At 45.5% G+C, this 13,991-nt stretch overlaps 1 protein-coding gene across 1 annotated transcript in view; it reads right to left on the bottom strand.

Moving 5' to 3' along the window:
- The window catches only part of LOC121552692 (protein eva-1 homolog C-like), a 155,115-nt gene that overhangs the window by 2,678 nt on the left and 138,446 nt on the right, over positions 1-13,991 (bottom strand). Inside the window, exons 6-7 of the mRNA XM_041865701.2 lie at positions 7,302-7,448; positions 789-986 (exon numbers count right to left, since the gene is read on the bottom strand). Coding sequence (XP_041721635.1) covers positions 789-986; positions 7,302-7,448 — 345 coding nt within the window. The remainder of the gene's footprint in view (positions 1-788; positions 987-7,301; positions 7,449-13,991) is intronic.

The raw sequence follows: 13,991 nt of genomic DNA, 5'->3' as shown, positions 1-13,991 counted from the left end.
ACCACCCAAAGAACATCCAGCCAACTTGACACTCCTGTGGGAAAAATTGGAGTCAACATGGGCCAGCATCCCTGTGGAATGCCTTCGACACCTTGTAGAGTCCATGGCCCGACGAATTGAGGCTGTTCTGAGGGTAAAGTGGGGGGTGGGGGTTGTTCAACTCAATATTAGGAAGGTGTTCCTAATGTTTGGTATACTCAGTGTATGTGTGTGTGAGAGTGTGGCTGTGTGTGTGTGTGTGAGGTGGAAGTTACAGGGGGACCCATCTCTGCTCTAAGTCTGCATTCCTCCAGCCAGTATTTACGTCCTCTCAGTCACTGTGGAGAGGGAACCTCAGTCTAGATTAACGGCTGCACCACTCACATCCACCCTAGCAGAAAGTATACACTGAAGTAGCAATGTCAACCCACTACAGGACCCTAGCATCAACAAGTGTTGATCTTAACCCCTCACAGCCCAATACTAACCTCTTCTCTACTTCACGGTCATCAGAGATTGTGGGAATGTTGCTGTACATGCAAAGTTGCTGTAATGTTATGTGACTGTGGCTGTACCTGCTATGAAGCTGTAGGTTGAGTGAACGTTCAACCTTCTATAAAGGTGTAAGTTGTGTGAATGTTGTACTTGCTATGTTGGTTCAACGTCGTGTGAATGAATGTTGCTGTACCTGCTATGTTGCTGTAACGTTTTGTGGTCGTTGCTGTACTTGCTATAACGTTGTTGCTGTACCTGCTATGTTGCTGTAACGTTGTGTGGTCGTTGCTGTACTTGCTATAACGTTGCTGTACCTGCTATGTAGTTGTAGGCTGCCAGGGCGCTACTGATGAGGGCCATGTTGGTGCTGCCCGTCGTAGCGTTGATTACAGGGTTCATGTCCGGAGGCTGGGGGGCGCTCTCCTTCACTCCTTCTCCTCCCTCGTTCGTCCTCACCTCCCCGGAGTAGGAGCCCGACTCTCTCCCTCGCTTCTTCTTGCCTGAAGGGATAACTAAGAGCATAACATCGGGATCAGATGCTATGATCTCACACACACACACACACACACCACACACGTTGATACAATGCCAGATAATCAAGGTTCATTCACTGAGAATCTCACTGAGTCAAACTGCACATCTGTATCTACTCTGCATAAAGAACACTTAAAGACAACCCAATATGACTGCCAACGCATCGCATTATGTCCCGTGTAGCTCAGTTGGTAGAGCATGGCGCTTGCAACGCCAGGGTTGTGGGTTCGATTCCCACGGGGGACCAGTATGAAAAATAAAAAATTTATGCACTCACTAACTGTAAGTCGCTCTGGATAAGAGCGTCTGCTAAATGACTAAAATGTAAAATGTAAATGATTCAAAGTGAAACATTTTATTTACAATACGTACTTCAGATTAATTGGTTTCAAAAACATGCGTTGTCATATTTAACGTTATACAGCTGTGTTTGTTGCAGTTAGTGATCTGAGTGTCTAGCATGTGTGTGTTCTTTTCAGAGTACTATGAGTGGACTACTGAGTCACCCACACCCACTTCCTCTATTGCTGTGTTCTCCTCACCACATATGCTTCCTTTATTACCATCGCTACACTGTAACCGTAGACGACGCTACTACTAATGGTGACTCAGATCTCCAGCATTCCACTTGGATCTGTCCAGCTAACTCTGACTCACTTCGCTACGGGAATATATATATTATGGTAATTTCGGGAATCACTGTGTTTGATCCTTATAAAGCTGAAAACATGTGCATATGATCATAGTGATTTCTCTCACAGTTTAAGCTGCTTTCACAATACACTATATTTACCACAAATGTCATGTTCGACTTGGACTTTCCAAATTTGATACTAGGACTATTGAGTATTGTGTACTGTGAAAGGTAATGTGACTGTATATAGGATTTAGAAATGTTTTGCAGTGTGTAGGCAGTCTGAGACTCTTTAGGTTAGCTAAACTAAAGGAGATCTGAGGTTGAGTTAGTGTGTAGGCAGTCTGAGACTCTGTAGTTTAGGTGTGCTAACCTAAAGGTGATCTGAGGTTGAGTTGTTTGAGTAGTAGTAGATCAACATGCTGGTCTGATTACTTAGCTTCATAATGAATACTTGAGATTGTGTGTCTAAAGTCACTCAACCAACACACTGTCTGTATAAGTCTGTACATCCCCCTGTACTTATAAAGACTAGAGGTGGGCTCACTCTGTAATCCAACACTGACATGTGAGACAGACCTGGCCTACGTTAGTTAGATGTTTGTGTGCAACGCGTCAATGAAAACACAACAACTCAGCCAGACAGCCAGTGTAAACTGGGACAAACACAGAGATGGAGAGTGGGCATGATTTAAACGACCCAAACGAGTGCAGTGTGTGTGTGAGGGGTGTGCTCGCACGCACACTCAGACCCTCTAATTGCAGGATCTGTAAGGTGTGTCGTGCACAGCCTTTATCTGATGTAGTTTAGAGAGTGGCACTGCTGACTGAGTAGGTGAGCGTTTCCACCTGGACCGATTGCGGTGTAACACACATTGGCTCACATTCAACCGATACATCACAGACCAATACCTGTTAGATATACTGCTCTCTTATAGAATAAAGTCTGGAAAAGAGATGGCTCAAACAAAGACATTTGATCATTTCAGAATAATATATGGAGCATGTTATGTTATTTTGTTCATGTAAATAAATAAATACATAAAAGACCGGAAAAGACAGATCAAATGGAAAGATTTTGTAGATTTGCGTTTAATGGAAAAATGGTCCCAGCAAACCGGGAACATTCCCAGAGCATGAGCTAAGATTCCCATTAAGTTCTAGTTAGGGTCTTATTTAACATTAGGATGCTAACACCCCGAAAACATTCAAAGAATGTTTTAAATGAAATATCCTTGGAATGTTCTTCTAAGATTCACAACATCTCTAACAACCACCACAGAACACACCAAAGTTCTCATTATGTTTCCAGGTAATGTAATAACACAATGTACCACGGGCCCCGTGTAGCTCAGTTGGTAGAGCATGGTGTTTGCAACGCCAGGGTTGTGGGTTCGATTCCCACGGGGGGCCAAAAAAATAAAAATAATAATAATAATAATTGTATACACTCACTAACTGTAAGTCGCTCTGGATAAGAGCATCTGCTAAATGACTAAAATGTAAAAAATTTAATGTTTTCCCAGCAAACAGAAATTGTTTCTGTGAAAGTTCCCAGAACATTCGTTAGGTTGCGGCAAATGTTCTCATAACACAAAAACTGTCCAGTCATGCTGATGATTATAGAATGTTTGTAAGAACGTTCCTAGAACACAATTTGTCTGTTCTTTAAAAGTTTTCCAGAATGTTTTATTAGGTTGTGGCAACAGTCTGGTGGGAACATTGTAGGGACATGACAAAAGATTTGTTCCCAAAAGACAAAAACTGTCCAGTTGTGTGAATGATTCTACAATGTTTCTTTTAGGGTGCAGAAAATATTTACCTGATGTTACAAGAATGTTCCTAGAACACATTTAGTCTGTTCTTTAAAAGGTTCCCATAATGTTTTATTAGGTTGTGGAAACATTGTGGGGATATGACAAGAGATAGGTTCCCAAAACACTAAAAATGTCCAGTTGTGCTGACATTCAGATAATGTTTGTATCAGGGTGCACAAAAAAAACCCTTTGATGTTGAAAGAATGTTGACAGAACAGCCTTTCTGAGTTCCCATAACATTGAATTAGGTTATAGGAACACTGTGGATACATTATATTTTGTATTTTGGGATAGGTTCAGTTGTGATGACATTCATATAATGTTTATTTTTTTTAAATTACTTTTTTGGTATTTTATTAGGAACCCCATTAACTGTTGCAAAGCAGCAGCTACTCTTCCTGGGGTCCACACAAAACATGAAACATGACATTGTCACGATCGTCGACTGAAGACACGGACCAAGGCGCAGCGTGATAAGCGTACATTTTATTTTGTGTACACCACATGAACAAAACAACAAACCAAACGATACGTGAAGTCCTAGGTTAATACAAAACAAACCTTACGGAACAAGATCCCACAAATACTAGTGCAACACAGGCTGCCTAAGTATGGTCCCCAATCAGAGACAACGAGCTACAGCTGCCTCTGATTGGGAACCACCCTGGCCAACATAGATCTAAACGATCTAGAACGAAAACATAGAAAAACTAAACATAGAAAAATCCACACCCTGGCTCAACCTTTAAGAGACCCCAGAGCCAGGGCGTGACAGTACCCCCCCCCAAACACAAGAGGGTAGGGGCCGGGTGGGCATTCCGCCTCGGAGGCGGATCCGGCTGCGGGCGTGACCACCACTCTCTCTCCACCCCCCCTGTTGCGCCCCTGATCTGGTCCCGCTGGCCGGAGCTCGACTGGACACCGGTGGAGCGGATTGCTCTGGCTCCGGAGTGGACTGGAACAGGCACGGGCCGTGCCGTATTGGACACACGCACCACTGGCTTGGTGCGGGGAACAGGAACGGGCCGGACCGGGCTGACGACGCGCACCACTGGCTTGGTGCAGGGAGCAGGAACGGGCCGGACCGGGTTGACGACGCGCACCACTGGCTTGGTGCGGGGAGCAGGAACAGGCCGGATCGGGCTGGCGACGCGCACCACAGGCTTGGTTCGAGGGACAAGAACAGGCCGGACCGGGCTGGCGACGCGCTCACTGGTTTGGTGCGAGGGGCAGGAACAGGCCGGACCGGGCTAGCGACGCGCACCACAGCCTTGGTGCGAGGGACAGGAACAGGCCGGACCGGGCTGGCGACGCGCACCACTAGTTTGGTGCGAGGGGCAGGAACAGGCTGGACCGGGCTGGCGACGCGCACCACTGGCTTGGTGCGAGGGGCAGGAACAGGCCGGACCGGGCTGGCGACGCGCACCACAGCCTTGGTGCGAGGGACAGGAACAGGCCGGACCGGGCTGGCGACGCGCACCACTAGTTTGGTGCGAGGGGCAGGAACAGGCTGGACCGGGCTGGCGACGCGCACCACTGGCTTGGTGCGTGGGACAGGAACAGGCCGGACCGGGCTGGCGACGCGCACCACAGGCTTGGTGCGAGGGGCAGGAACAGGCCGGACTGGGCTGGCGACGCGCACCACTGGCTTGGTGCGGGGAGCAGGAACAGGCCGGGCTGGACTGGGAACACGGAGCCTGCCCAGTCTCACGCTCCCTAGCCTGAGTACGGGGAGTTGGCTCTGCTCTACCTCTAGGCTCCGCCAACCACCCTTTTAGCCCCCAAATTTTTTTTCTTGGGGCTGTCTCTCTGGCTTCCTCCTTGGCCGGTACCCTCTGCGTTGCCGCTGCTCCTCTCTGTAGCGCGCCTCCACAGTCTCCTCTCCTGCCTGGGCATTCACCTTTGCCCATTCTTGCAACATCAGGCAAATATTTTATACAAACATTATAATCATCACCACGACTAGAACGTTTTTGTGTTATGAGAACATTTGCCGCGACCTAACGAATGTTCTGGGAACTTACACAGAACCAATTTTGGTTTGCCTGGGGTGGGTGTCTAAAGAAAGCAAGTTCTAGGTCCATCACCTTTTCCCGTTCTTAAAGTTCCGATCCAAACAGGTTTTTCCAAAAGGATGGCATGTGTGAGGCTAGTGTGTGTGCGTGTGTGTGTGTGTGTGTGTGTGGATGCGAGGTCACTCAAGCGTGAGGAACTGTCAGCACAATAGCCACACACTTCTCTCCTCAGAAAACCATTTCCTTCTCTCTTTCTATCCTAATCAGGGTTGAACTGGCAAATACTAGGGAAAGGAATTAGTGTTTTGGACTTGGACCATCCTCCCTTCATGAATGATGCTTTGTTTGTGTTTCCGTCTCTCTCTCTCTTTCTATCTATCTTTCTCTCTCTCTCTCTCTCTCTCTCTCTCTCTCTCTCTCTCTCTCTCTCTCTGTCTATCTTTCTCTCTCTCTCTCTCTCTCTTTCTGTCTATCTTTCTATCTCTCTCTCTCTCTCTCTCTCTCTCTCTCTCTCTGTCTATCTTTCTCTCTCTCTCTCTCGCTCTCACTCTCTTTCTGTCTATCTTTCTCTCTCTCTCTCTCCCTCTCTCTCTCTCTCTCTCTCTCTCTCTCTCTCTCTTTCTGTCTATCTTTCTCTCTCTCTCTCTCTCTCTCGCTCTCACTCTCCCTCTCTGTCTAGCCCTCTCTCTGTCTCACTCTTTCTCTCTGTCTCCCTCTCTGTCGGTCTCTCTCTCTCTGTCGGTCTCTCTCTCTCTCTGTCGGTCTCTCTCTCTCTCTCAGAGTTCTGGGAACTTGGTGAAATGGAAATGACGTCAGTAACTGATAATAATAGAAAACAAGGACAGGAGGCCAACATTATGATGTACAAAGAGCGACCCATTCATTCTGATGAAAACAACATTATGATGTACATAGAGCGACCCATTCATTCTGATGAAAACAACATTATATGATGTACATAGAGCGACCCATTCATTCTGATGAAAACAACATTATGATGTACATAGAGCGACCCATTCATTCTGATGAAAACAACATTATGATGTACATAGAGCGACCCATTCATTCTGATGAAAACAACATTATGATGTACATAGAGCGACCCATTCATTCTGATGAAAACAACATTATGATGTACATAGAGCGACCCATTCATTCTGATGAAAACACTGTTCTCTCACTGGCTTGCTATACAAATGACAGAGCAAACCAAAAAGGCTGCTCATGCTGGGGCACATATGAGCATATTGTAACACTGACTTTAAATAGGAGTATAGCTGAACTCTGAATGACCCTGACATTCTCTTCTTTTGTATAGGGGTGCTGAAGTCTGGTAATAGTAGTAGGGCTGCTGACTCCTGACCTCACACCCCCCCGGCGACGACCGCTCTATCTAAGCCCTGCTATCATCCATCTCCCTCTAATTTCCTGCTGTCCTATCAGAAAATGAATTTAAAAAAATATTAAAATATGATTACCAATCTCTTTTAAAGGAAAGAGGAAAAGATGAATGGGGGCTGTTTAGTGTAAAGCGATCCTCAGAGAGAGGTGTGTGTGGCCGTTGCAGAGCAAGGTCTCAGAGCGAGTGACGTCACTGATTGAAACTCTGCTAGGGCGCACCGCTAACTAGCTAGCCATTTCACGTGTGTGTGTGTGCCTGCATGTGTGCATGTCTGTGCACATACTGTATGTGTTTGTACGTGTGTGTGCGTGTGTGTGTTTGTATGTGTGTGTGTATGTACGTGTGTGTGTGTGTGTGTGTGTGTGTACACTTCTCTGTGTGTGTATACACATGCGTGCAAGTGTGCCTTGTGTGCGACCGCTCACCTGAGAGCACAGAGTCAGAGGTTATGACCGACGTCCCATCAGGGGGAGCGCTGTCTTCAACCACGTCTGGGTCATGGGCACTGGGCGGTGGGGGGTACAACACTGGCACTCTGGGGCTGGGCACCTGCTGCAGCAAATGCTTTGGGACTGGAGAGAGAGAGAGAGAGAGAAAGAGGAGGAAAGGAATGAAGGAGAGAGGTAGAGAGGAGAGAGGGAGAGAAAGCTTTAATTTCTGCTCATGTACACATATATAGAGAGAGAGAGAGAGAGAGAGAGAGAGAGAGAGAGAGAGACAGAGAGAGAGAGAGAGAGAGAGAGACAGAGAGAGAGAGAGAGAGAGAGAGAGAGAGACAGAGAGAGAGAGAGAGAGAGAGAGAAGGAGAGAGACACAGAGAGAGAGAAGGACACAGAGAGAGAGAGAGACAGAGAGAGAGAGAGAGAGAGAGAGAGAGAGAGAGAGAGAGAGAGAGAGAGAGAGAGAGAGAGAGAGAGAGAGAGAGAGAGAGAGAGAGAGAGAGGGGGGTTGGAAGGAGGGTGAGAGGACAAACAGAAACAACCTTCTTCTGACCCCGCAGTGGGCTATTCCCCAAAGTTACGCCCCTCGCCCCTCTAACCTCCCCCTCCCTTCCACCTCACAACATCCTGTGAGTCAGGGAAAACCACACTCATGACCCAGACATACAAACATGTACCCACAATGAACAGAATCATACATTCCTGCCTCCCTCACATGTGGTTTTGCGAGCCTGACATGACCGCACTTTCGGGTCACCGTGTCTGTCTGCCTGTCTGTCTGTCTGTCTCTGTCTGTCTGTCTCTGTCTGTCTGTCCCTGTCTGTCTGTCTGTCCCTGTCTGTCTGTCTGTCCCTGTCTGTCTGTCTGTCCCTGTCTTTCTGTCCCGGTCTGTCTGTCTGTCCCTGTCTTTCTGTCCCGGTCTGTCTGTCTGTCTGTCTGTCTGTCTGTCTGTCTGTCTGTCTGTCTGTCTGTCTGTCCCTGTCTGTCTGTCTGTCTGTCTGTCTGTCCCTGTCTGTCTGTCCCTGTCTGTCTGTCTCTGTCTGTCTGTCTGTCCCTGTCTGTCTGTCTCTCTATAACGGGTTGATTTATTGCCTAGAACACAGTACGTACATCTGTCTGTACGTCTGCCCACCCTCCAATTTCTACCGGCCCACGCACCAACAGAACAAAACAAAAACGAATGCTTCTTTTTCACTGAGCTCAGCAGAACAAACACTAATAATGGACACAGTCAACATTTGGGGAGGAAAATGCGAATATTTGTTCGAAAGCCCCTGGTGTATAAACACAGCAAACAAATGTACCGAGACATTATTCGGCTGCCGTCCAAGAAAGAGCCAATGAAAATCCTGGGCCAGACCTCACAAGCCCTGTCAGCAGTATACAAAACATTAGGAACACCTGCTCTTTCCATAGAATAGAGGTCTGATAGGTGAATCCAGGTGAAAGCTATGATCCCTTATTGATGTCACCTGTTAAGTCCACTTCTATCAGTGTAGATGAAGGGGAGGAGACAGGATAAAGAAGGATTTTAAGCCTTGAGACAATTGAGACATGGATTGTGTATGTGTGGCATTCAGAGAGTGAATGGGCAAGACAAAATATTTAAGTGCCTTTGAACGAGGTATGGTAGTAGGTGCCAGGCACACCAGTTTGTGTCAAGAACTGCAACGCTGCTGTTTTTTTCGCGCTCAACAGTTTCCCATGTGTAGCAAGAATGGTCCACCACCCAAAGGACATCCTGCCAATTTGACACAACTGTGGGAAGCATTGGTGTCAAAATGGGCCAGCATCCCTGTGGAACACTTTCAAACAACTTTGCTGTTGCACATTTTGCCTACAAAATATACCCTGTCATTACATCATTCAAATCCTGTTTCACCTTTCTGAGGAACCTTACAGCAAATATATTCCTGTCACACGGTGTTGCCTAAATCCATTTTACAAATTATTAATTTAGATGCAGACACCATTTATTTCAATGGTTTCAACAAAGGCTATGTGGAAACTGTGGTTGTGGTGTGCATGGGGAAAGCTACAAATTGACATTAATGTCCAAGAAAATACAATCTCGCAGCTATAATGTAATGATGTAATGACAGGGTATATTTTGTAGGCGAAATGTGCAACAGCAAAGTTGAACACTCAGTCGCAAAACTCCCCCTTCCTCTCCCCCCTCCTTGCCACCCTGCCATCGGCCCCTCCCCCCATCCTGATTACAGGGCTCTGATTGGTCCTAATTGGCAGCACATGTGGTTCCGGGTCACAGCTGGAAGACTCTGTGTGATGGTGATGGCCCTGCTGTCACTAACTGAACACACACACACACACACACACACACACACACACAAACACACACGCCTTCACACATACAAGTGCATGCAGGCACACACACCCACATACACACACACACACACACTTTCAACACTCCCAATTTCACAAACTCACCCATATTCTTGTATTACTGTTCACATTCAACCCATCACTGCACACATGACTGTGAAACCCCCATGTTCTCATGAAAGCTATTCTTAGAGTGCTTACAGTGCTGCTGACTTCCAGTAATCAGCAAGGACTGTTGGTTGTCTGGGAAATAATGGTCAAAAGTAAAAAACTGTTGGACGCAGCCCATAACACTTAACATGATGCCAACCTATCTAGAGCCAGCACGAGAACATGTTTGTGCGTATGTACATGTGTAGGCATGGGTGTGTGTGTGTTTAAGAGTGTGTGTGTGTCTGTATGCGTGTGTTTGTATGCGTGTGTGTGTGACACAGTGAGAAACACAGCGCATAAATCTCTCCAAGGAGGCTGCCAGCTCTGAAATGACACAGTCGCAAAAACCTTCCAACTTCCCAAAACAGCGATCCTGCCTTCTAATACACTGCTCTCTCCGTGTAGCGGGAGCCCATTAAGGAATGACACAGGGAATGGGAATATAAGAGAGAAAGAGACAGAACGGAAGGGAATAACAGAGAGAGAGAGAAGGGAGAGAGAGAGAGAGAGAGAGAGAGAGAGAGAGAGAGAGAGAGAGAGAGAGAGAGAGAGAGAGAGAGAGAGAGAGAGAGAGAGAGAGAGAGAGATACAGTGGCTTGCGAAAGTATTCACCCCCCTTGGCGTTTTTCCTATTTTGTTGCCTTACAACCTGGAATTAAAATGGATTTTTGGGGGGTTTGTATCATTTGATTTACAAAACATGCCTACCACTTTGAAGATGCAAAATATGTTTTATTGTGAAACAAACAAGAAAAAAATGAGAAAAAAAGAAAACTTGAGCGTGCATAACTATTCACCCCCCCCAAAATCAAGACTTTGTAGAGCCACGTTTTGCAGCAATTACAGCTGCAAGTCTTGGGGTATGTCTCCATAAGCTTGGCACATCTAGCCACTGGGATTTTGGGCTTTGACTAGGCCATTCCAAGATATTTAAATGTTTCCCCTTAAACCACTCAAGTATTGCTTTAGCAGTATGCTTAGGGTCATTGTCCTGCTGGAAGGTCAACCTCCGTCCCAGTCTCTGAAAGACTGAAACAGGTTTCCCTCAAGAATTTCCCTGTATTTAGCGCCATCCATCATTCCTTCAATTCTGACCCATTTCCCAGTCCCTGCCGATGAAAAAGATCCCTACAGCATGATGCTGCCACCACCATGCTTCACTGTGAGGATGGTGTTCTCGGGGTGATGAGAGGTGTTGGGTTTGCGCCAGACATAGCGTTTTCCTTGATAGCCAAAAAGCTCAATTTTAGTCTCAGCTGACCAGAGTACCTTCTTCCATATGTTTGGGGAGTCTCCCACATGGCTTTTGGTGAACACCAAATGTGTTTGCTTATTTTTTTCTTTAAGCAATGGCTTTTTTCTGGCCACTCTTCCATAAAGCCCAGCTCTGTGGAGTGTACGGCTTAAAGTGGTCCTATGGACAGATACTCCAATCTCCGCTGTGGAGCTTTGCAGCTCCTTCAGGGTTATCTTTGGTCTCTTTGTTGCCTCTCTGATTAATGCCCTCCTTGCCTGGTCCGTGAGTTTTGGTGGGCGGCCCTCTCTTGGCAGGTTTGTTGTGGTGTCATATTCTTTCAATTTTTTTATAATGGATTTAATGGTGCTCCGTGGGATGTTTAAAGTTTCTGATATTTTTTTATAACCCAACCATGATCTGTACTTCTCCATAACTTTGTCCCTGACCTGTTTGGAGAGCTCCTTGGTCATCATGGTGCCGCTTGCTTGGTGGTGCCTCTTGCTTAGTGGTGTTGCAGACTCTGGGGCCTTTCAGAACAGGTGTATATATACTGAGATCATGTGACAGATCATGTGACACTTAGATTGCACACAGGTGGACATTATTTAACTAATTATGTGACTTCTGAAGGTAATTGGTTGCACCAGATCTTATTTAGGGGCTTCATAGCAAAAGGGGTAAATACATGAAACAAGTAATTTTTTTCATTTCACTTCACCAATTTGGACTATTCTGTGTATGTCCATTACATGAAATCCAAATAAAAATCCATTTAAATTACAGGTTGTAATGCAACAAAATAGGAAAAACACCAAGGGGGATGAATACTTTTGCAAGGCACTGTAGATACAGTGGGGAAAAAAAGTATTTAGTCAGTCACCAATTGTGCAAGTTCTCCCACTTAAAAAGAAGAGAGAGGCCTGTAATTTTCATCATAGGTACACGCCAACTATGACAGACAAAATGAGAAAAAAAAATCCAGAAAATCACATTGTAGGATTTTTTATGAATTTATTTGCAAATTATGGTGGAAAATAAGTATTTGGTCAATAACAAAAGTTTCTCAATACTTTGTTATATACCCTTTGTTGGCAATGACACAGGTCAAACGTTTTCTGTAAGTCTTCACAAGGTTTTCACACACTGTTGCTGGTATTTTGGCCCATTCCTCCATGCAGATCTCCTCTAGAGCAGTGATGTTTTGGGGCTGTCGCTGGGCAACACGGACTTTCAACTCCCTCCAAAGATTTTCTATGGGGTTGAGATCTGGAGACTGGCTAGGCCACTCCAGGACCTTGAAATGCTTCTTCGAAGCCACTCCTTCGTTTCCGGGCGGTGATTTGGGATCATTGTCATGCTGGAAAGACCCAGCCACGTTTCATCTTCAATGCCCTTGCTGATGGAAGGAGGTTTTCACTCAAAATTCTCACGATACATGGCTCCATTCATTCTTTCCTTTACGGATCAGTCGTCATGGTCCCTTTGACAGAAAAACAGCCCCAAAGCATGATGTTTCCACCCCCATGCTTCACAGTAGGTATGGTGTTCTTTGGATGCAACTCAGCATTCTTTGTCCTCCAAACACGACGAGTTGAGTTTTTACCAAAAAAAGTTATATTTTGGTTTCATCTGACTATATGACATTCTCCCAATCCTCTTCTGGATCATCCAAATGCACTCTAGCAAACTTCAGACGGGCCTGGACATGTACTGGCTTAAGCAGGGGGACCACGTCTGCCACTGCAGGATTTGAGTCCCTGGCGGCGTAGTGTGTGTTACTGATGGTAGGCTTTGTTACTTTGGTCCCAGCTCTCTGCAGGTCATTCACCAGGTCCCCCTGTGTGGTTCTGGGATTTTGCTCACCGTTCTAGTGATCATTTTGACCCCATGGGGTGAGATCTTGCGTGGAGCCCCAGATCTAGGGAGATTATCAGTGGTCTTGTATGTCTTCCATTTCCTAATAATTGCTCCCACAGTTGATTTCTTCAAACCAAGCTGCTTACCTATTGCAGATTCAGTCTTCCCCAGCCTGGTGCAGGTCTACAATTTTGTTTCTGGTGTCCTTTGACAGCTCTTTGGTCTTGCCATAGTGGAGTTTGAGTGTGACTGTTTGAGGTTGTGGACAGGTGTCATTTATACTGATAACAAGTTCAAACAGGTGCCATTAATACAGGTAATGAGTGGAGGACAGAGGAGCCTCTTAAAGAAGAAGTTACAGGTCTGTGAGAGCCAGAAATCTTGCTTGTTTGTGGGTGACCAAATACTTATTTTCCACCATAATTTGCAAATAAATTCATTAAAAATCCTACAATGTGATTTTCTGGATTTTCTTTTCTCAATTTGTCTGTCATAGTTGACGTGTACCTATGATGAAAATTACAGGCCTCTCTCATCTTTTTAAGTGGGAGAACTTGCACAATTGGTGGCTGACTAAATACTTTTTTGCCCCACTGTAGATAGATAGATAGATAGATAGATAGATAGATAGATAGATAGATAGATAGATAGATAGATAGATAGATAGATAGATAGATAGATAGATAGATAGATAGATAGATAGATAGATAGATAGAGAGATAGAGAGAGAGGGGGGGGGATCATAAAGGGTACTGGAGGCGACTCAGGAGTATATAACAGTGGACTGTGTTTGTTTTCACTGGACTCAGACAGCAGTTTGGGTTTTAAAAAGACAGGGGGAGGTAAAGAGAGGGAGAGAGTGAAAGAGGGAGGGGGTGTGTGTTTATGTACACTACCAGTCAAATGTTTGGACACACCTACTCATTCAACAGCTTTTCCTTATTTTTAATATGTTCTACATTGTAGAATAATAGTGAAGACATCAAAACTATGAAATAACACATAACCAAAAAAGTGTTAAGCAAATCAAAATATTTTATATATTTGAGATTCTTCTTTAATCAATTTTAGAATAAGGCTGTAAC

Source organism: Coregonus clupeaformis, chromosome 36, assembly GCF_020615455.1.
Source record: "Coregonus clupeaformis isolate EN_2021a chromosome 36, ASM2061545v1, whole genome shotgun sequence".
Classification (NCBI taxonomy): domain Eukaryota; kingdom Metazoa; phylum Chordata; class Actinopteri; order Salmoniformes; family Salmonidae; genus Coregonus; species Coregonus clupeaformis.
This window is presented reverse-complemented; position numbering and strand designations above follow the sequence as displayed.